We start from the raw sequence: 22,880 nt of genomic DNA on the forward strand, positions 1-22,880 counted from the left end.
TATGAAATCAATAAAACGTGTTAAATTTTCTTTCACCTCAGCTTCCCAATCTGTTTATTTGAACACAGACCTCCCCTTCTGTCTTTGCCCCCTCTTACCTCTTCCCCTTAAAAACGATTCTAAGGGGCATTAACTAACATGCCATGAGTGTGGGTAGCATAAGGAAAACTCATACCCACTGTTCCTTTATCAAAGCCAGGACTGAAATCCAATACTTTCCAGCTATTTAGAAAAACCTTCCATTGGCCCGCTGAAAGCATGTATTATTTTAATGTTTTCTCTACTATTTATTATTTTACTGTAGACCATTTTTAAGAATCCCAATGTGGCTGAGAGGATGTGCTTTCATCATAAACCTTTTTTTTAAGTAGGGCTTCATGCTCAGCGCGGAGCCAAACGTGAATCTTGAACTCACAACCCTGAGATCAAGACATGAGCCGAGATCAAGAGTCGGATGCTTCACCAACTGAGTCACCCAGGCACTCTGCATTTTCAAGTGTGTCCTGGAGAACAAAAAGTACAAAGTAGAAATACTGTGTGAAAAGCATCATGGACACATTACTAAAAGAAGGCCTTAATATTAGCATTGCTCAGTGAGCTGTAGCAGTATTTACCAAACTGTGCAACCCCACAAGATATTAGTAAGTATTCTGCTAAACAGACAGTAGGGTAAAAGGGTCTGTTATTCATTTGGAAACTGCTCTTAACACCTGCAGGGTTTGAAGTTATCAACGACTCTCCCACTATGTCTACACTCACCCACACAGGTTTTCTACGGATGAGACTGGAATTGTAGGCATCTTTAGGGGAAGAGCTTAAACAAGCAAACTGTAGGCTATCTTTACAGATAGATCCTAAATGTGACAGTTACCCAATTCTTCTTGCCAGATTCCCCACTCTCAAGTGAGACAGGGAACAGAAGCAGAGCTGTGGTCTGACTAAACCGTCCTTCCTCACAGCAAGATCAAACAGGAGGAAGTTCCCATCCAACAATCCTAAACATAGAAGACATTTTAATAAAGAGCTTCTCTGAGCTGATGTGAGTTAGGAAGTTCCCAAGGGAAAACATGGTTAATGCAGCGGCTTGGGGAATGCAGGCACGATTAGGAGGTTCTTTCTGAAATGGAAGTTTGTTTTTATATCCTGGTCTCTTGTCAGAGCGAGCGTCCTAACAGTCCTCTAGACCAAGCATGGCTTGTTATAATCCAAAATGAGATCTTTCTCAGGTCACTTGTACATACTGTGTTTGCATTGTTTCCATATTAATTATTGGATTACATTTGTAATAAAGACCATTTGCTTAAATCTGCACGTATCTTAATCACTTGAACAGGAAAATGTCATTGCAACTAGTTTACAGAGAATCATTCCAAAGCTATAGTCTATCTTACCCGCATTATAATGACAATTTGTGCCATGTTTATGAATTTTATTTCTGACATGCATAGCGGAAGGAGATGAGACTCAAAACTATTCTCCTATCCACATATTTTATTTTATAGTTTAGAGATCTGAGACCTAGGGAGAAAAAGTAACATACCAAAGTTAGTGACATCAAAGTTAAAAATAATAAGCTGGGAACACTGAGGCCCACAGCACTTCCACAACATAGCCATCTCTCCTTGTATAACACTCATTCACTACCTTAACCTCCATAACCCCCCTTGTCATTCCACAAAATGCTAAAAGTACAAAGGTATTCACTGGTTATCATATGCTTGTTTACATCATGATAAAACACTACTGTGTTCTTCTAAAAATAATATGCTATTTTTCAGCATAGCCCTGAATCAGCAGTTTCACCAAGGTGACTGGAGTCCTAGATGCAATTCTAATAATTCTACAGTTTTTGTCCTCAAAGTCTTAACCAAAACCACAGAGGATAATAAAGCAAGAATCAAAATAAAACCGAATGATAGATATACAGTGAATAAAATAATTTTAAGAAACCTTCAAACTACTACATAGCACTGCTAATACATCCATTTATATATGTTGATCTGAGAATTCATTTATGAATTAAAGTGCACTTGGGGCGCCTGGGTGGCTTAGTTGGTTAAGCGTCCGACTTTCACTTAAGTCATGATCTCACAGTTCGTGGGTTCGAGCCCCACGTCGGGCTCTGTGCTGACTGCCAGCTCAGAGCCTGGAGCCTGTTTCAGTCTGTGACTCCCTCTCTCTCTGACCCTCTCCTGCTCATGCTGTCTCTCTCTCTGTCTCCTGGAAATAAATAAAACATAAAAAAAAAAAAAAAATGCACCAGACATCGTACTAGGCATTGAGTGTTCAATGAAAACAGAAAAGTCCAGACCATACTCATATAGCTTACCTTGTGAAAACGAAGAGAAGTTCTTACACAAGTAAGCACACTGATAAATATATAGTTTTAAATTATCCAAAGTGGCATAAATGACAGGTACTTGGAGCCACCAACATGTGCGATGGGAGAATCTAATCTCCTTTGCGGTAATCAGAGAAGACTTCTTGGAGCAAGTGATATTTACATTGACACTTGAAAGATGAGGAGTAAGTGGAGAGTAGCCTGGTGAGTGATGGAAGAAGCTGAGGAGGCAGAAGTTTTGGAGAAGTTTGGAGGTTGAAGGGAACACAATGAAAGCAGCATTTTACTGGAACCTCTTGGCTGTGAATAGTGAATTTGAATATTGCCCCAGGCATTGGAGATCATTGCTGGATGTTAAGCAGAGAACTGATGTCATTGTTTTCCCTCTATAAAAGGTCTCTCTGAAGAGATGTAACTAAAAGAAAAGAATTAAGAGGTAATTTAGTGGAGCTCCTGGGTGGCTCAGTCAGTTAAGCATCCAGCTCTTGATTTTGGTTCAGGTCATGATCACATGGTTCCTGAGTTCAGGCTCTGTGCTGACAGCTCTCAGAGCCTGGAGCCTGCATTGGATTCAGTGTCTTCCTCTCCCTCTTCCCTCCTTCTGCCTCTCTCTTTCTTGCACTCCAGTACGCTCTCTCTACGTCCCTCCCTCTCTCCTTCCCTTCCTCCCCTCCCTCCCTTCCCCTCTCTCTCTCTCTCTCAAAAATAAACACTAAAACAAATTTTAAAGAGAGAAGTAATTTAGTAATCTAAGTTGCAGTCAGTGGTGGCTAGGACCAAGGTAGTTAGGAGTGAGATATTATATATAGGTGGACACAACATACTATAGACAGGTAGGGATTATGTTGTAATTGATACTAAGTCTTGGACCTTGATACTTAATATACCATGTATCTCACAGCCTTTATGTATACTCATAAAGAGTATTAAACTTGCTTTCTCAAATTACTGAATGAATGAATAGTTGAGAAGATAAATGAAGGAGTTATCATAAATACCTACTTTATTTCTTATATAACCTATTATGTGGTAGGAGGACCATTTACTGACTGGGGATTCATGGAGGTGAACAAGATTTGAACACAGAAGAAATCAAGAGTTCGATCAGCAGCATGTTAAGCTTCTGCTTCTATGCTAGACAGAATAATGGCCCCCAAGTATGTCCCACATATGAATATGTTACCCTACATGGCAAAAGGAACCTTGTAGATGTGATTAAAGTTATGGATCTCAAGATAGGAAGATTTTTCTGGATTGTCCCGGTGGGTCATACTGTAGTTGTAAAAGCCCTTAAAACTGGGAGAAGATGGCAGGAGAGTGGGTCAGAGGGGTGAGATGGAAGAAGGAGAGAGTCAGAAGGTAGAAGGACTTCACTCTCCAAAGTTGGCTTTGAAAATGGAGGAGATGCGCCGTGAGCCAAGGACTGTGGGTGGCCTCGAAGCTGGGAATTGTCCTCACGTGACAGGGGAAAAGGAGGCAAGGAATCTCAATTCTACATCTCAAGCAACTGAATTCTCTCAACACCTCCAATGAGCAAGGAAGGGGAGCTTCCCCTACAGCCTCCAGAAAGAAACACAGCCCTGCGTGTGCCTTGATTTGAGCCTGATGAGACCTGTGTTGAATTCCTGAAATACAAAGCTATAAAATTATAAACTTGTGTTTTGTAAACTACTCAATTTGTGATCATTGGTTAGGCAGCGACAGGAAACTAACACAGATATGCATGAGGCATTCTAGGAGGTATCAGCCAAGCAGCCAGATGTATGTAAAACAGTACATACAAGGCACCCCCACACACATGCACACACACACACACACACAGCCACATTAGTCAAATTGAATCATTCTACAACACATCTTCCCTTAGATGGATGAATAAAAACATATTTTGAACAAGGATCATTTAAAGTACTGGTTATAGAAACTATTGCTTTTGTGATCTTAACAATTCCCACAGACGGGGATGCCTGGGTGGCTCAGTCAGTAAAGTGTCCGACTCTTGATTTCTCCTCAGGTCATACTCTCACAGTTTGTGGGATCAAGCCCCACATCAGCTCGGGATTCATTCTCTCTCTCTCTCTCTCTCTCTCCGCCCCCCCCTTGTCTCTGCCTCTCCACTGCTCTCTCTCTCTCTCTTTCAAATAAATAAACTTAAAAAAAAAGAATTCCCACAGATAGCAAAAATTCACTGAAATTTTCACAAATGTTGGCGCTAATAAGTAAGACCTATTTATATTATATTACTGGATTATATTTTTTATATACTTACACAGTGATTTTAGACAAAAAATAAGGTTTTTTTTCCCCCAAAGTGGGGTTAGTGTTGTCATTTGATTTTTCCTCTAAGGGACAAGTTGACTAATTTGTCAATAATTTGATGGCAAATCCCAGGCACACAGTAAAAGTAGAAGAATGTTTGTCTCGGGAAATTCTTCAGCTCATTCACAGCATCTCTCCCTCTGTGGGAATCCCACAGTCCCTCCTCCGTCTATGTCTATTCTCGGGTTGAGTCTCAGGAGGTAATGACCTCCCAGGGGCATCTGTGTTTGGATGAGTCAAACGGACAAATCCTGCTGAGATGTCAAGTTACAAACATGGCTTTCACAGCTTGCACTTCACCATTTCAACCAGGACAGAAGCATTCACCAATGGCCCTGACAAGCTTTGCCAGGGTTTGTAAAACTGGATGTACCTCTGCATATATTCTGTTAAAATGCATCCTGCTGCATTCAGGCTTTCTGGACTATGAGTGATTATATTGTGTCCCCAGCTCATAGTGCAGACTGGTGTCTTGTTTTCCTCCCTATCCTTAGCAACAGTTTGACGCACAATTATATAACATCTCATGGCCTCTAATATTTACTCCACTGTCTTTGAAAAACAGCAACACAGGGGTGCCTGGGTGGCTTAGTCGGTTAAGTGTCTGATTTCGGCTCAGGTCATGATCTCACAGTTCATGGGTTCAAGCTTCATGTCGGGCTCTGTGGTGACACCTCGGAGCCTGGAGCCTGCTTCAGATTCTGTGTCTCCCTCTCTCTCTGCCCCTCCTCTGCTCACACTGTGTCTCTCTCTGTCTCAAAAGTAAATAAACACTTTAATTTTTTTTTAAAAAACATTGACAAAAAAGAAAAACAATAACACAGAACTGTTTAACACAAAATGCACAGTAGCTGATAGTGAGTGTCCAAATTTATATCACAATTGAATTTGGATAAGATTATTTCTCATAACACTCCATTGGAAGAATGTTCACTCATAATTCACACATTTTATTTGATGCAAAGTGATTTTTTATGTGACTTAAAATTTTAGTTAATATATTACTATAATATCAATAATTCTCAATTATCATTTAGAGATCGTATTCTAATTTTAAAGAAGAGCCCTTTATGGGTGCTTTACAGTTACTATACTTTTACTGCCATTTGGATTTGGGCAGATTGAGTTTTCAATCAGTTTCATGCATTCATTTATTCTAACCTGCATTAATCCCTCAGGTACTTATTAAGTAGTTTTATACATGAGGCATTGTACTAAGAACGGAGGCACTGTATATTTATTTCTCACGTAACTCTAAGCAAGATCACTACATTCCATAAGTCATGGTCTTCTTATTTGCAAAATGAGACCAATTATATTTATTCATAAGAACATGGTGAGGATTAAGTGGGAAAATATATATAGTGCTTGAAAATTATATATGAAAATTAATATATAAACTACTTGAACAAAAATTAATGTACCATCTTGAGTTGTCATCCAGTAAGTTATGTTAAATTAATTAAAAACTAGACGTGTGTTTCTTATTTTAGAACTCAAGATAATTAAAGAAGTGATAGTCTGGGAAAAATTCAGTATTGTAATATGTTCTGTCATAATGTACTGTTGTTATTGCTAATGATATTATCAAGTTATGTTATGGTAATTTTGAATGAAGAATAATTAGCTAACCTATAGTGTATTTCTTTTCATATCCTAGACTTTTGCATTACATCATCATTATTGTTTTAGTTTTCTCCTTAGAATAAAAAGAATATCCAATTAAAAATATGCCATAATTTAAAAAAATATGCCATAATTTATCAACTACCCCTTCTAGCAGGGCAGCGTAACAAAATATAGTGTGACAAAAGCATGACAAAACACACTATGTTTTTTCCTATTTCTTTGTTTTTAATTTCTCTGCAGGCAACAGACCCTGATGCGGGAATAAATGGCCAGGTGCACTACAGTCTGGGCAACTTCAATAATCTCTTCCGCATCACATCCAACGGGAGCATTTACACGGCAGTGAAGCTTAACAGAGAGGTCAGGGACTACTATGAACTTGTTGTTGTGGCAACCGATGGAGCAGTTCACCCACGTCACTCAACCCTCACACTGGCCATCAAAGTTTTGGATATTGATGACAACAGTCCAGTGTTCACCAACTCAACGTACACAGTCGTCGTGGAGGAGAACCTGCCGGCAGGAACCACCTTCCTTCAGATAGAGGTGGGCAGAGAGGTGGCCATTTCATGAGCTCCACAGTGTCACACCTCCGTTAGTATAAGGTTGCAGATCCAGCAAATAAAAACTCAACACACCCAGTTAAATTTCAATTTCAGATGGACAGTGAGTAAATTTTTAATACAAGCAACTCTCAAATATTACATGTTGTGTTTATCTAACAACCTACTTTAGGGGTATACCAACAATTAAGGGGAGAAAAGTTACATTTGTAAGAAATCAAATAACATCTCTTAATAATTTTTCAATTTATAAAATTAATTCTATATATTTATTGTAAAAATTGACAATACTATATAAAGAAGTTAATAATCCCCCACTTTGTATGTCCAGAGTACTCAGGGTTATATTTTTATATGTATTCTGTGACATTTATTTTTGTGTTCCCATAATGTCAAATAAGTATTTTTATATTTACATACGTGCTAATACACATGTGCATGTGTGCATATATTTACATATGTATATATTCAGATAAATGTTTTCGTATATGCATGCATGCAAATATGCATGTATGTATATATGCAGCCGTGTGCATATATACCTATGCTTGTATATATTCAAATAAGTATTTTCACATTTTCATATATGCAAATATGCAGGCATGCCAGTGTATGCATATATACCTATATATACAAGTACATATTTTCATATTTACAGATATGCGAATATGCACACATGGCAGTGTAGGCATATATGTTTGTATCTATGTATGTATATATATATGTTCACACACATGTGTAGAGATTTGCCCTGTGTTTTACAGGAAGAGGATATTGCTGAGCCCACTATTTTTACTCTAGGTGCCACTGACACCTTTCAGAAGTCTCACTTTACTGTTTAAGTGTCACCACACCCAAGCCTGTTTTTTCAGTCCTCAGTTACAGTACTACCAGAAACTCTGGACATTCTGATTCAGTACATGTGGTCGGCCCAGAAATCGTCATTTTAATCAACCATGCCTTTAATTCTGACACAGATGGTCTATGAGGTTTATTTTTTGGAGAAAAAAAAAATCTAGTACTTCCTTGACCTGCCATCCACAACTTGAATTTTATTAGCTTGGATTTCAAGAACTTGTGGCTTTTTTCACAATTCAACTCAATAAATACTTAGGCCAAAACATTAATCAGTCTAAAAAAAGGCAACCAAGGAAAGGGCCATATTTCTCCATTTATTCTTCTCTTCTTCTGTTCTTCTATTCATTTTTGCACCCATTTACTCATCAAGCGTGTTTGCACTGTTGATTGCATGCATTTATCCTCTGCTGCACTCTGGCCTTTCCAGCATGGACAAGACAGATGTCATGTCTTCCTGGGCTTCTCAGTCGGGGGTGGCAAACAGACAAGCCAACTGGTAATTGCAGTAGAGATTCTCAGTGCAAGGAGCCTAAGAGATCCCAGGAGGAACCCTTAACCTCATCTTGAGAATTTAGAAATCAAGCCTTGAGACTTAGGTCATTGCTTCCTACATTGTGAACTGAGGAGCAAGTCAGAGTCATTCAAGCAGCGGAAGAGATATTCAAAGCGTTGGAAGAAATCTACTTGAAATCCTGGGGGAGAGGAGACAGCGAGATGCTAGAAAGTGTATGGCTCCTTTTCCCCGTGTTCAGGAGGTCCAGGTTAACCCAAAGTGGAATGGGAAACAAGAAGGATTTTAGTTAGGAAAAGGACACCACGAAATCTGTGCTTTCCCAGTATCTTCTGGTCGCGGTGTCAGTAACTGACCAGGGAGCCAAGTCACGAGTTCCGGTAGCAGGTGCGGGCACTGCTGTGTGCACCTTCCATCATGCCCCGCCCCCCCACACTCCTCCTCCCACTGCCTCCACCAGAGGCAGCCTGTGCTAGCCTTCACTGGCTGTGCTTGTGGTGCAGGAGCCGCAGCTGGGACACGCCACTCCCAGTTCTTCACACCCTTCGGCCCCCCGCGTCCCTGTGTTTCGTGTTCCTTCTATTTTGGTATTTGTCTTTTTTTTTTTTTTTTTTTTGAGGCATTAAACTGGAGAGCAGGATTTGGTCTTGATTCATCTTGTGCTTTCATGCATAATAACTACTCAATAAATGTTACTGAAATGGAGTATAATAGAGTGGTCTTTAAAAATGTATTATAGGATCTTTGTAAGGAGCGGTTAGTACTTCTGTTTCCTCAGTTTCCTTATACTCCTTTAATAATCTGTTCTGTGTGTGAAAAAAATCTCTGTAAAACTTAATTCTTATTTAAAATATTGTTCAGGGTTATACAATAGCAGGAAATAATAAACAATAATTTATGAATATATTTGGTTCTTTATGACTATATTCGATTCTTTTAGTTAGTGATTTTTTCAGGTAAAATAAATATAGTAATAAGATAAAAAAATGACAGAGAGTCATGAGGCTCTGTCTCTCTCTTTCTCTCCTTCCTCTGTTGGGTAAGTTACTTAACAAGAAAGCTTTTCTTTAAAACACATCTTTTGATCATGAAATGCATGTTATCATAGGTACTGACACATGACTGCCATCAGGCTGGTCCTCTGGTTTGGTAGCACCGCTGACGTGACCATCTTTCTGCTCAACTTGTTACAGGCCAAAGATGTCGACCTGGGAGCAAATGTGTCTTATCGGATAAGAAGCCCAGAAGTAAAGCACTTTTTTGCACTACATCCGTTTACAGGAGAGCTCTCCCTCTTAAGGAGTTTGGACTATGAGTCATTTCCAGACCAGGAAGCCAGCATCACTTTTCTCGTGGAGGCCTTTGATATTTATGGAACAATGCCACCAGGCATCGCTACTGTCACAGTCATAGTGAAGGTAAGGAACACAGGTGATTCCTGGTTGCCTACTCCATTCTCTCGGTTCTACTCTGTTGCCTACTACAGAGTCTGTGGTACATCTGAATGTCTGGGGCAACAATTTTAACAACATAGTAGTACCAGACCCAGAGCACAGGGTCTTTGCTATGAAAAACGTGAGGAATAACCATATTGCTTGAATACAGAAGACATATTTGCATGAAACAGTAGATAAGAATCTTAACACTGGTTGACTGAATGCCCCCTTAGCTCTGTATTCTCAATCTACTTATAGTCTCTCCAGACTACAGTTCAGTCCAAAGTTCACAGCACCAATAACTTTGTACAAATCCTCCGATTTAAAATTTTATGAAAAAAAAAAAGGTTACTGAAAAGTAAGAGTTTGAAGGCCCCAGGACTAATTGGTTTAGTTCATAAACCAAGATTCTAGAATGAAATCAGCTTGGGGATCAGCTGGAACTGGGGTCAGGGTGTGGCTAAGCCATGATCAGGGTCTGTGGCCATGAGGACTTGTTAGCTCTTCCAGATACCATCCATTCATTGTAGCATCTGTGTCAGCTGATTGTTGGAGAGAGTGTGGTATCTTCCATCTTCTGGGATCCTAGTGATTTGTAAGGCACACCTTTAAAAGAAGACAGGAGGGGGGAGTTGTCAGTTCTCAGCTGTTAGTGTATGTGAAGGTCACCTGAGTTCTGTGCTCAATTGTCAGATTCCTCTGCTCCTTCCCAAAGGAGTGCTTTTCCCACGGGGAAGGCATCACAGATGCTTTTCCACAGATGGATGTTTGCTTTCAGTGAGAGGAGGTTCGCTTCTGAGGATGAGTCCAGTTCTTGAAAGGTGCTTTCTGTAGAGGGCTGTGTGCACAAGGTTACAAGGAGCCTAAGGTCATAAGGTATGTAAGGTCATAGGCAACTTTTCTCCTATGTTCATTTTTGGTTTTTCGTTTTGGGGTTTTTTATTTGTTGTTGTTGTTTTTGTTTGTTTGTTTGTTTACCATACACATTTTTGTAGGGTATTGCAGTGTATAAATGGTAGAATAAGAAATGATCACTTTGCTTGAGGTTTTGTTTGACTATTTAACTAACAAATAAATAGTCTATATTATTGGTTTTCTTAGACAATAAATTACTGATATGAAAACAGAGATTGTTAAAAACTGTACCAATATATAATTAGCATGACCTTATTTATCATGTAGGTAATTGCTCTAATGTTCTTGACTGTAAGATCTTTAAAGGTATGGGTTTTGCTTTTTTGTTTTGTTGACAATGCTGCAATCAGAGAGGGACACAAAAATTATCCCACTGTTTCTTCTTTACGCTTGACCTAGTGTATCTGTCAGAGCACACAGGTGTTTCTTCCCTGGCATCCTGCGGTCTCTTCTAAACTACATTGGGAAGTAGACATGTGTCCCTTCCACTCTCAGATGGCCAGAAGGTCTCAGGAGAATTTTATTAAGGTCTGAATTCCTTCCTTCTCAGGCATCCACAATGGCTTCTTGCCTACTTCTTCCATTTTGTGTCTCTCTAGCCTAAGGAATTATTTTATTTTTTTTAGCCTAAGAAATGTAGATATCTGTTAACAAAAGCACTGGAGCACCATGGCAGTGTTTTGGTTATGAAGATGTGTCAGTAGGCACAGAAATGAAGGCCAAGATGAGCCGGACCTAAATGAACTAACCATATGGCAGAATGGTTCAGAACCAAGTGAAAAGTTTAGGCCTTGTTTCCCCAATTTCCCCTTCCTGCCTCTATGGTTTAGTGGAATTGACCACTAAAAGCATTTAAAATAGAAAAATGGCCACTTATTGACTGTTTTCGGATAATAAAGGAAGAAAATACTTGCTACTCATGACCATGCCCACTTATTCCCAGATCACAGATGGATGCTCAGATAGGATGGTGCTCAGGATGGGTGTGGTTCATAATGGAGAGTTCTCTCTCTCTTTTTTTTTAATGTTTATTTATTTTTAAGTGACATGGAGAGAGAGAGTATGAGCAGGGGAGGAACAGAGACAGAGGGAGACACAAAATCTGAAGTAGCTCCAGGCTTCAAGCTGTCAGCACAGAGCCTGACGGGGGCTTGAACTCATGAACAGTTAGATCATGGCCTGAGCCCACTTCAGACTGAGCCCCCCAGCTTCCCTGATAATGGCGGGTTCTAAACCATCACAGACTCTGACCTGGATGTTCTTCATTCAGCTTCAATTGATTTGCTTGGATTTTGTTTTTTTTTAACAGAAGATATTAGAACCAAATGGGGCCCAAAAATATTATGTAATCAAGCAAGATGAACTCTAAGTCTCATTCTCTGTCTGGGACTGGCATCTCTAAACATGCATTTCATGCTCCCTGACCAGTTCTTTGTTTTAGCGCTTGGGTGTCTTTCCTGACCTCCATGTTGACTTCACATCAGAAAGGATTTGCTCCTTGATGGACTCACTCCTTCAGAAATAGAGTGTTGACCTAGTTTTTCTTGTCTCAGTTGCCTTATCTTAGCTAGAGAAGTCAAACATTTTCATGGGTCAGGTCTTCCTCACCTGTACAAAATTATTTCTGATTTATCATACTTTAAAAACAAAACTTAATCAGCCACTATTCGATTGTAGGTATTTTCAATGCCTCTTTCTTCTTTTAGGGTGATATAAGCATAATGAATTTTGCAGAACATTTCCCCAAATGCAGGCTAACACTTGCTTTTCATTCTTCTGATCACTCAGGTCTGAGATGATCACAAAGAGCTTTAAAACTTCTACTGAGTAATACCAGGGCCCATAAAAAATATCATGCTTGTCTGTTTTGAAGGGAAGAATGGAGAACAATCCTCACTTCTCCACAAATGTAGGTTTTTATCAAGCATACACATTTCCTGTTTTTGTTCTGTTTATTTGCATTGTGACAAGCTGTTTCACTGGTAACATAATTACACAGTATTTACTAAGAGATATTACTACCCAAAGCAGTCACACAGCAAAAGCATCTTGAGGATCTCTCTTTGAAAATAAGAGGAAATATAATTTTCTTTTGTAAAGAAGAAGGAAAAAAGATCCAATGCTTAATATATAGTCCATCAAATTTAAAATTGGAGCAAAGATGGGAAAATTGACATGATGCTTGGAAGGAAAGACATTTTTCTATAGCAGAAAGAATATAGAATTTTATCACAGATACCCGCAGAGTGCTTTCTGAGCGATCCAGAACAAAACCATTGGTGATCATACAAATAATATGTATTTTTGTTGCAACAGTTTTGTAGGACACTGATATCCATGGCCTTCTTCACTATATCTTGATTGAATATAACTGAAAAATGGACTATATAGTAGTTAAATTAGATATGAGTGAAACTCTGAAAAATAAAACTAAAATTCTATACAGTTTAAGGCGTAAAACCCAGAGAAAAATCTACCCTTACAAATGGAGTTGTGATATAATATATAAAATATGCACAAAGAAAACGTCATAGTGAGTCAAAAGATGAAGCTCAGTCAGAAAAGTGGGAATACGTGATCTGGCGCTGTGACTCTGGGCAGCCCCTGAAGGCCTGTGGAGGCTTGTCTAGGATGAACAGATGACCTGAGTCCTCCTGACCGTAACTCAGCTGGCATGACTGCCGGGGGAAAGCAGGAGGAGGTGGTCCTTCCGTGGGGGCAGGAGAGTCGGCTCCCCAGTGTGTTTGCCCATCCGGCAGGTGCAGGTCTGGGAGGAGGGCAGGAGAGCTGGGAGGGCTGGAAGTGAAGTGATATCCATAAGGGCTGAGGCTGCTCGGAGATGCACAGAGCCCCGGAAGATGGAGCGAACACTTTCATCTTTCAGCGAGGTTTCCTCTCCAGGAGGAAGATGGATGTCCCTATCCCCACAGAATACAGGGACAGGATAGCTTTTCTGGGTAGAAACTTGATGCCTTGTACCAAGGCAGCATTTGTCTCCATGCTCCTAATGGTCAGGGAACTGGTAGAGTCCTGGCTTTTGTCCACTCAGAGGAGTCGCGCTTTGAGAGACCAGGAGGTGGTCCAGGACCCAAACACATGAGAGCCTCGGCACAGTTCAAGATTTATAGCATCCTCCTTCCCTTTCTTTGGAGGGAGACAGTTGAATAAAAGATTATTTCAATGAACCACTTAGGGGAATATGGCCATGCTCATCGAGGGATTTTTTTTTTTTTAACCACTGCTGACCTTTCCCTTAGGGTTGGTTGAATTGGAGAAAATACTCGTTTTGGACTATGGCCTTCAGGTATCTCCCTTTAGTCCATTCTGCATTGTCATATTCTTATTGGTGTGTTCTTTCTAACATACTCACTGCCAAGTTTAAAGAATGTGAATATATCAGCAGGAGCATGCCATGGGGAAGAGTCAGATGGTTTCTTTTTTTTATTTTTTTAATGTTTTTTTCTTTATTTCTGAGAGAGAGCTAGAGCGAGAGAGTGTGAGCAGGGGAGGGTCAGAGAGAGAGGGAGACACAGAATCTGAAGCAGGCTTCATGCTCTGAGCTCACTGTCAGCACAGAACCCAGTGCGGGGCTTGAACCCACGAACCATGAGATCATGACCTGAGCCGAACTGGATGCCTAACCAACTGAGCCACCCAGGCGCCCCTCAGATGGCTTCTTAAAGTATCTGCTAGTCTAGAGTTTTATGACTCACATGTAATGCACTTCCTCTAAACAAGCAAACGAGAGGAAACAAATAAAAAGGCACCTGCCCAGATTTAACAATAGTATCTCATAAGCAGTAGTGATCCATATTTCTGTCGGTCTCTATCATGGCTCCTCAAATACCACCCACTGATTTCTGGGAGTGCCAGGAAGGTGCCTTACCTGTGTACATAGTTCTGTTCTTTTACTCCTCAGTGATTCTTCCAGTCTCCTTTTTGCCAGAAGTCTCCAAAACTGAACTGCTTCTCTGTGGGGCAGTAGGTGCTAATAAGCCTGTTGATAGCAGTTACCGCCATGACCTGCACCTGTGCTTGGCCACCCTAGCTGTGTGCTCTCTCCATCCTGACGAGTTGGCTGCCACAGACTTGGGGGCACTCTCAATGCATCAGAATTCTCAAAAGAGTCCCTGAAGCCTCTCATTCACCAAAGCCATACAGCGTTCCAAGGAGTCTGAGTGTGCGCCTCTGATGTTTCGCTGTCTCTGGTCTCTCTCAGGATATATGTCCTAGAGCATGAGCTCCCTGAGAGAGCAGCAAAAGTCTCATATACAAAGAATCTCATAGTCCAGAGGATTTGGCAAATACTGGGATGCACAGAAGTAAACAGATGTCCCCACAGCAGACCTTCATTTAGGTCTTGATAATGTGAACGTTAAGAAAATAAAAAGCAATTTCCTACATTTTCCGTAGCTGATTATGGGATTTGTTTGCTTGTTTGTTTATAAAGTTTCTGATAGGATTAATTTTCCAAAGAATGAAATCTGGGGACAAATTTCTTAGCTGTTAATGAAAATAACTGTGGGGTTAAATATTGAGTAAGTTGTTGTTTTAAGTATACAAATTTAACTCATACAAGTCTCCTCTCTCTCTCTCTCTCTCTCTCTCTCTTTTTTATTTACCAACAAGCAAACAAAAACAAGCTTTATAAATAGTTATAAAAATTATCTTCAGGGAAATAATTAGCATTATGCAATGTTTAGAAGCTTAGCACGTTGCCAAGATAAAAGTATAGGAACTACCTGGAAGAATTTTTAAATTGTTAAATAGTTTTGAACAGAGATCTTTAAAAAGTTGTACGTGGATTTTTTTTGATGAAAATCCTACTCAAATTGCCTTACACGTATATAATCTCCTGAAAACTTGGCCCACTCCGTCTCTCCTCTCCCCTCTCCTCCAAATCTCAGAATGACTCCTCCAGGATCTGACAAGCCAACACATGGTCCTGGGTCTGTCCTTCACCAGCTGGATCACCATAAGCAACCTGACCTCTCTAAGCTTGGGTTTCTTTATAGATAGAATAGAAATATCAAGATGTAATACATTTTAGACAAATTAAATGAGATGAGGAATTTAGCAGATCTGGCTTGATGCGTGACTCAAAGTAATTATTGTGCACCTTGGAGAAAGCTGGGACAGGGCGTTAGAGTTACAGGGGATCTGCTCAGACACTCGAGCTCAGGAGATCTGCCCGGAGCCTGCCAGCTTGGAAAGCAACCCAAACCCATCAGCTCCCTGCTCCCTACACCCAAACTGGGAGGCCAGATGGGAACGGGTTAGTTTGAAGCTGTGGGTTCTTCAGCCTCAACCAGGGGAGTGCTCCCCTCCTGGGGCCATCCACCTAGAAGGATGGTTCTGTTGTCTGCAGAAGGCGTGAGGGAGGGAGCATTTTCTACAGTTACGGAGACGCATCCTATGTTCAGTTCAGTTCAGCTCCTCGCTGCGCACTCTCCTCACATCCTTGTACTTCCTCTCTCCTAATATTCATGATACTCGGCAGTATTTATTTCATCATTGCTTTCTGCTCCTACCTGGCAGCTCAGTCCCAGCAGGACCTGTTCCTGTCTTGGCGGCAGTCACGTTCCCAACAAGGAAAGTACTGCGTAACGCCCAGGGAGCCCCATCAGTATTTGTGACACTGAGCGTCACTGTATGCATACATTGCTACCTGAGGCAGAGCACATCTTCCATAGCCTCTGCTTTAGGGTGTGTGGCCCCCCAGGAATCCTGAATAGCTATGCGCTTGGAAATAAAGCCAACCCCAAACAAAAACAGACTTAGGCCTCTAAGAAAGAAACTTCCAATACGGGTTTTGACCCCAAAAAAGAGGAGAAAACGTGAGGTAAATATATGATATATGTTTAGGAGAAGCCCCTGCTGAACAGGAAAAAACAACACAAGATTGGTTTGGCTGGAGATGGGTTCTCTGGGCAGGATGGCAAGAGAAGGGAGAGAAGTCACGGAAGGCAGCTAAGCCCGGAAATAGCTTCTGGGCCAACAGACACAAGTGTTCGGCCGTGGAAAACTGACCGGGAAAGGCCGGAAGACAAAGCAACCATGTCTTGAGCCGAGAAAGACAGAAGTCAGCTTCCTGAGCCCCCGTGGTTCTTTGGAGGGCAGGCAGCAAACAGTTGTAGAAGCCCAGGGCCAAGCCAGGCAGGGCCACAGCCACAGGGAGGGGAGCCCTTCCAGCTGCTGGCCCGGCCGGGTCGTGTCCCTAGTAGGCCGTGCGGGGGAGCTGAGGGTGACCACTGGTCTCTGCTATCTTTCCATTCTTTTTAAAAAGATGATTGGGGCACCTGGGTGGCTCGGTCGGTTAAGCATCCAACTTCAGCTCAGCTCATGATCTCACGGGTTCGTGGGTTTGAGCCGCGCATCGGGCTCTGTGCTGACAGCTCAGAGTCTGGAGCCTGTTTCAGATTCTATGTCTCCCTCTCTCTCTGACCCTCCCCTGTTCATGCTCGCTAGCTCTCTCTCTTACTCTCTCTCTTGCTCTCTCTCCCTCTGTCTGTCTCTCAGAAATAAATAAAACATTACAAAAAATTTTTTTAAATAAAAAGATGATCAAGGGCACCTGGGGGGCTCAGTTAGTTGAGTGTCCGATTTAGGCTCAGGTCATGATCTCACAGTTGGTGAGTTCAAGCCTCATGTGAGGCCCTGTGCTGACAGTGCGGAGCCTGCTTGGGACTCTCTCCCTCTCTCTGCCCCCTGCCTCACATTCTCTGCCTCTCTTTCTCAAACCACAAATAAATAAACTTTAAGAAAAATAAAAAGATGATCAGAGCATATACATTTAGTACTCTTCTATCTGGAAACAATCTCTTATGGACAACAGTTCTTACCCAGGATTCCAGAAAATCAAGATTTTTTATCATCTTTCTCTAGTTTTTTTATAGCAAACTTGCCATTAATTTACACTCTCTACAGCAAGTTCCTGTTTTCCTGGGATGCTCATTAAAAAAGATTCTTTAGGGACACCTGGGTGACTCAATCCATTGAGTATCCAGCTTCAGCCCAGGTCATGATCTCCTGGTTCATGAGTTCAAGCCCCCCATTAGGCTCTGTGCTGACAGCTCAGAGCCTGGAGCCTGCTTCAGATTCTGTGTCTCCTTCTCTCTCTGTCCCTTCCCTCTTACAGTCTGTCTCTCTCTCTCAAAAATGAATAGACTTAAAGAACTTAAAAAAAAATAATAATAAACAGGTTCCTTAAATCTGTGCTGTGGTCTGCCAAAGTAGAAAGAGTTTCTGTGGTTATTTTAGGCTTTCATTTAGGAAATAAATAAAGAGAACTCATATTTTCGTCTTTATAGCTCACTTCAGGTGCAGTTTTTTTTGCTAGATACATGGAAGCAAATTATAAATTGACTAGTACATTTTTTTTTCTCCAAAGAACATAGGGTTGTTCTGGATCAGAATTCTCTTTAGAAACATGAGCGGTGATTTTGTCCAGACCCACAAAAACTATAACCCCAGAGAGCACACTGTTATGGGTCTTAATGATAAAACTGTTAACAAGTAGAGAGAAGGAAGGTCTTCTTTTGTGCCAATACTACCCTCTACTGGAACATGGGCAAGAGAAAAGAGCTGGTCTTTGCAGAGTTGAACTCATGTCTAATTTGTTGCAGAACAGAGCATTTGCACAGAAGCAGATTTATGTACATTCCGCTTCAGACATCCCTGGAGCATACATATAATGAACTATTGATTAGGCTTGTTGGCATTGCATTTCAATAAATTTTCACATCTGAAATAACATATTGTGCAAGAACTTCTTAGCTACAATAGAAGATTGTAATCCCAAAATGTGTACAGTATGCTGTACAAAGAAATGCTGCTATCCTAGCTGTATTGATTTCTTCCTCACCCTGTCAAAGGCCAGCAAACTAAAGTAGGAGAGGAACCCATCTTTTAAAGACCTTCAGTTATTTACTGCCTTAGGTTTGTGCCTAATCAGTTTGAGCCCAGATTATAAAAAAAAAAAAAAAAAAAAAAAACCCACTCTACATTCAGTTAGGATGTGAATCTAGGGAATGCTTTTCCACAAAAAATAAAAGGTGGGGGGAGGGCATCACTGTACGTGGTACTGTAAGCAGCTATGTGACATAACTGGAAAATCATATGCCTTTTTTCCCCCTGAAGAATCAAATTATCAAATATTATCTTGTAACATTAAGGTTTTAAGTGTCCTCTGGGATGAAAAAAAGAAGACAATTTATAGGAACATATTGAGTTCACGTGACTCAGTAAAAGTGCCTCCCAGTGGGTTCGGGAACTCATGTATAAGAATACTGGTGTTGGGCTCCTTCTGACCCCGAGGAGTGACAAGTTAGGGGTGCAGAAGGATTCATTTCCATCCCGTTAGTTCAAGATGCACTCATTAAATTAATTGGCACTCTTGAAAAGAGCAGGGTAAAGTGTGCATGCAAATGTTTTATATATTTACCCCCTGCCTCGAAACTCGAGATCAATACCCTGCACCACCCTCATTACCAAGAATGAGTGCTTTCAGGTTCATGTACTTGTTCAAATTCTAAAGGTGATAATTTATAAAGGAAGACTTTTGTTGTTGTTGTTCAGGGACGGTTATGAATACTATCTATCAAGCAGAGGAAATGATATTTTTAATTTTTACTTTTGCTTACTGTTGAAAATCTCTTATTTCTTATTAAAGGCTGCAGGTTTTTCATAGTTACAATTCAGAAGTCAACTCTATTGTGAACATAAAAAACAAGGCTCCATTTGATCATAAAAGATAATTATCCCGACATCTTTGCAAAAAGAGGTGTTTATAATCAGTTAATTAGTGAGTTTCCAATTTACATTGTGCAGGGAAGTTGTGGTGTCACAGCAAATACGAAAGACTATGTACAATAGTTTTCTTCCTTTGTTTTTAACAGCCGGTGAGAAGAAGGTGACCTGGGGAGTAAGATAATTAACAAATTGAGCATTAGGCTCAAATGTGTCTCTCCACAAGGACCCAAAACAACACAAGGTGTAATAATTATTCTAAAATAAGTAAATTTAAAAATACAAATAAGCTATCTTAATAAGCATTATTTTTGAAGAAAAAATGATATGCAATCTTCCATAACAGATAAAATGGTGAGGAAACAAAATGGTCGGCTCTTAAGGGACCAGATTTATTAATTTGGCTGTGCCTGATACGTAGATTAATTTAAGCAAAGTCACTACCTAGCCACAGTTTCAGCATCGTTACCTGTCCAAGTGTAGTTGGGTGACGTGAAGTCAGGGCTGTCATTTTTGTGAGTCACCACAGTATCCCCAGTGCCTAGCACTCAGTCAACAAAGTAGAAGAACTTGATAAATATTTGTTTAATGAGTGACCCTGTATGAGTAATAATGCACTCCTATCGCCAAATTGTAAACAAAAAAAAAAGGATGTCTGTGAATTAATTTGAAAAAGCCCTTCAGGAAATTACCATTGTTTTCTGTCTATAGGAACATCTTATTGTATGCATTGCTCTTGTAGAGTCCTACAGGGAAAACATCCCTTCATCCTCTTACATTAGTAAAACTGGAAGACCACATCCAAGGCAATCACACAGTGTGTATTTGAGATGTACTCGTCATAACATTTTGCCAAGTATAGAAAGAATTTTCAGTTGCAACAGACACATTAAAGATTTTCTTTTTAAAAGAGGAACAACCACAAAACAAAAATGCCATCATCTTCTACACCTGTTTCAGAGAATGGTACTTTTATAAATAAAATTTGCCTGCCTTTGTTTGGAAAGCTCAAAATCACCTCATAGCCCTGGAAGTTTCTTTGGCTAACATTTCAACCATAACTCCCATGTCCAGAAGGCATAATTTCAGACTGTTTGCTCTAGTCAAATGGACTTTGGCTGATACTTCGCACATGAATATCGTACAGCAGTTCTGCGGGTTTCCTCTGGGGCATCAGTGTGTGGGGACAATAACGGAATTGAGAAAGTGGAAAGTCGACAGTGGCTAATGGGTCGTGTGATAGGAAGAGACGGGGCCAGTCTAGTAACTGTGCCCCTAACCTGGTTTCAGTGGAGGCTCTAAACCCTTCATTGTGTTTTACAGGATATGAATGATTATCCTCCAGTATTTAGTAAACGAATCTACAAAGGAATGGTGGCTCCAGATGCTGTTAAGGGCACACCTATCACCACCGTTTACGCTGAAGACGCAGACCCTCCTGTAAGTAGAAAATGTTGATTAATACTCTGAGCTCTAGTGAAGAAAGCCTTGCATGCTCACAAATGACACAGTTTCTGGGACAGCACATCAGAATTGAGTTCCACTCTATTCTCAGTCGTTTTGTGTGCTCTCGCCTGTTGCACCCAGAGGCACACCATATTGCAAAGGATTATTGTTGAACACAGTTAAGTATATTCTTTTTGTTTTGCTGGAGTTCAAAGTCTACAATTCACCAGTTTATCTAGCACTGATAATAAATATATTTCGATGGGGCGCCTGGGTGGCTCAGTCGATTAAGTGTTTGACTTTGGCTCAGGTCATGATCTCACAGTTCGTGGGTTCGAGCCCCGAGTTGGGCTCTGTGCTGACAGCCAGCTCAGAGCCTGGAGCCTGTTTCAGATTCTGTGTCTTCCTCTCTCTCTGACCCTCCCCTGCTCATGTTGTCTCTTTCCCTCTCAGAAATAAATAAAACATTAAAAATTTTTTTAAATATATGTGGAAGGAAGTCTCTGTATTTGGAATCAGCATCTTTTGGGTTCTTTATCTGGAACAGTAGAAGCTATGTTTAGCTGGGTTTTATCAGAATGTATTTTCCATTTTACTCGTATATGAGTGTTTTGGTAGCAAATCCTAGATCAAGAGGTGACATAATAATTATATTGAATGTGTTACTTTGGGTAAATTAAAATATTACTATTGCTTTTAGAACATACTTAATACCTTCTTTTTAATCCAGAATTTTACCTCTTTTGAGATATCCCAAATTGCCTTCCAAAATAGAGGGTTTTCAATGGAAACCTTATTATAGCAGACATGAAGTAAATGTTCCTTAGTGTTATTATTTTACTGTATTAAAAGTAGCATATAGAAATAATAGCACCCATATACAAATGCTTTCTATAAATAATTTGAGTGCTTTATAAAAATTATTTATTCTCATAATAGCCAAATGATGAAGATTTTAAATGTTTTACTGTGAGGGAGCTCCCACTATTAGTCAGTGGCTAATATATTCTAGAAAAATAATAGAAATATGTAATAAGCTATTTTAGCAAAAATAATAGAAGACCAGAGTTTTATAAGTGATTTAAAAGTCCTGCTTTACATTGCTTATATAAATACTATTTGTACAATGCTATTTATTTAATAAGAGGTGAATGGCAATCATAACATATTTCAACTTCAACCGTGACAGGACGCATAAAGTCTTTTGCGACTATAAGGTCTTGACAAATAATAATGTTCACATGAAAGCAATGACCTTTCACTCAGAGCCTCCTTTTCTTCTGCTTTAAAATGTCTTTGAAACTGATTTATTGCATTTTGGGAAATATGGTAGGTGAAATTTCATAGATGTGAGCACACCAGTACAGATGCTGAATGTGACATTGGTTCTTCTTCTGCTTTTTAAGTAAACTGTCAGAGGCAGAAAATACTTTGAAATTACGAATACACATTCAGTTCTATTCAAGACATGTGTTTTGAACACCAAGCCCAGACTGATTATTGTGCTAACCAGTTTGTGCTCTCCAGTGCTGACAATCTTACGGGAAAAACTGAACTGTGCATAGAAATGATAACACGCTGTACTAAATGAGGATAAAGAAGACCAGAATCTTAAAATGCTCACATTTCTGAGAATTTCGTGTTAGCCCAGAATTTAAGGTAGTGTTAAGATTGATGGTATTGATGATGAAGACTAATGTAGGTGTGCTGGTCGCCTCACTGGGACAGGCCTTAGTAGGGATGATGAAATCCTCATTTTGCCTTTGGCACCTGCCACCACCGTGGTCCCTGATTTGACTGACACTTAAGTCACCTCACTGGCATGATAGAAGTGGTCTTGGTCGGTTATCTGTTCTGTAGAGAAATGCTGTTACTTATCCAAGATATGCAGAGAGAAGGCCCTGGTTTTTATGCCCTGAAGCTCTTTTATGGAAATTCACCAGGTTCAAGTTCCACACTTCTTTTAAGGTCTTTGGTTTGCATTCCCCATAGTAGCTCTCAATGTTTAGTATCTCATGCTGGCTTGTCAGTAGATGAAAGGCAGATGCCAGTCATTCAGTTGAAATACTGAGCGTATTTATTTCAGTTAGTGAATATATATTTTATGAAACTTG

General features: G+C 40.2%; 1 protein-coding gene across 1 annotated transcript in view; it reads left to right on the forward strand.

Moving 5' to 3' along the window:
* Positions 1-22,880, forward strand: part of LOC120222009 (protocadherin-15-like) — a gene marked incomplete at its 5' end in the record, with an annotated part of 248,663 nt that overhangs the window by 43,274 nt on the left and 182,509 nt on the right. The window contains 3 exons of the mRNA XM_039219692.1: positions 6,530-6,835; positions 9,415-9,639; positions 20,644-20,760. Of these exons, the coding sequence (XP_039075623.1) occupies positions 6,530-6,835; positions 9,415-9,639; positions 20,644-20,760 (648 nt within the window). The remainder of the gene's footprint in view (positions 1-6,529; positions 6,836-9,414; positions 9,640-20,643; positions 20,761-22,880) is intronic.

The sequence above is a fragment of the Hyaena hyaena genome, unplaced genomic scaffold (assembly GCF_003009895.1).
Source record: "Hyaena hyaena isolate Hyena2069 unplaced genomic scaffold, ASM300989v1 scaffold_824, whole genome shotgun sequence".
NCBI lineage: Eukaryota > Metazoa > Chordata > Mammalia > Carnivora > Hyaenidae > Hyaena > Hyaena hyaena.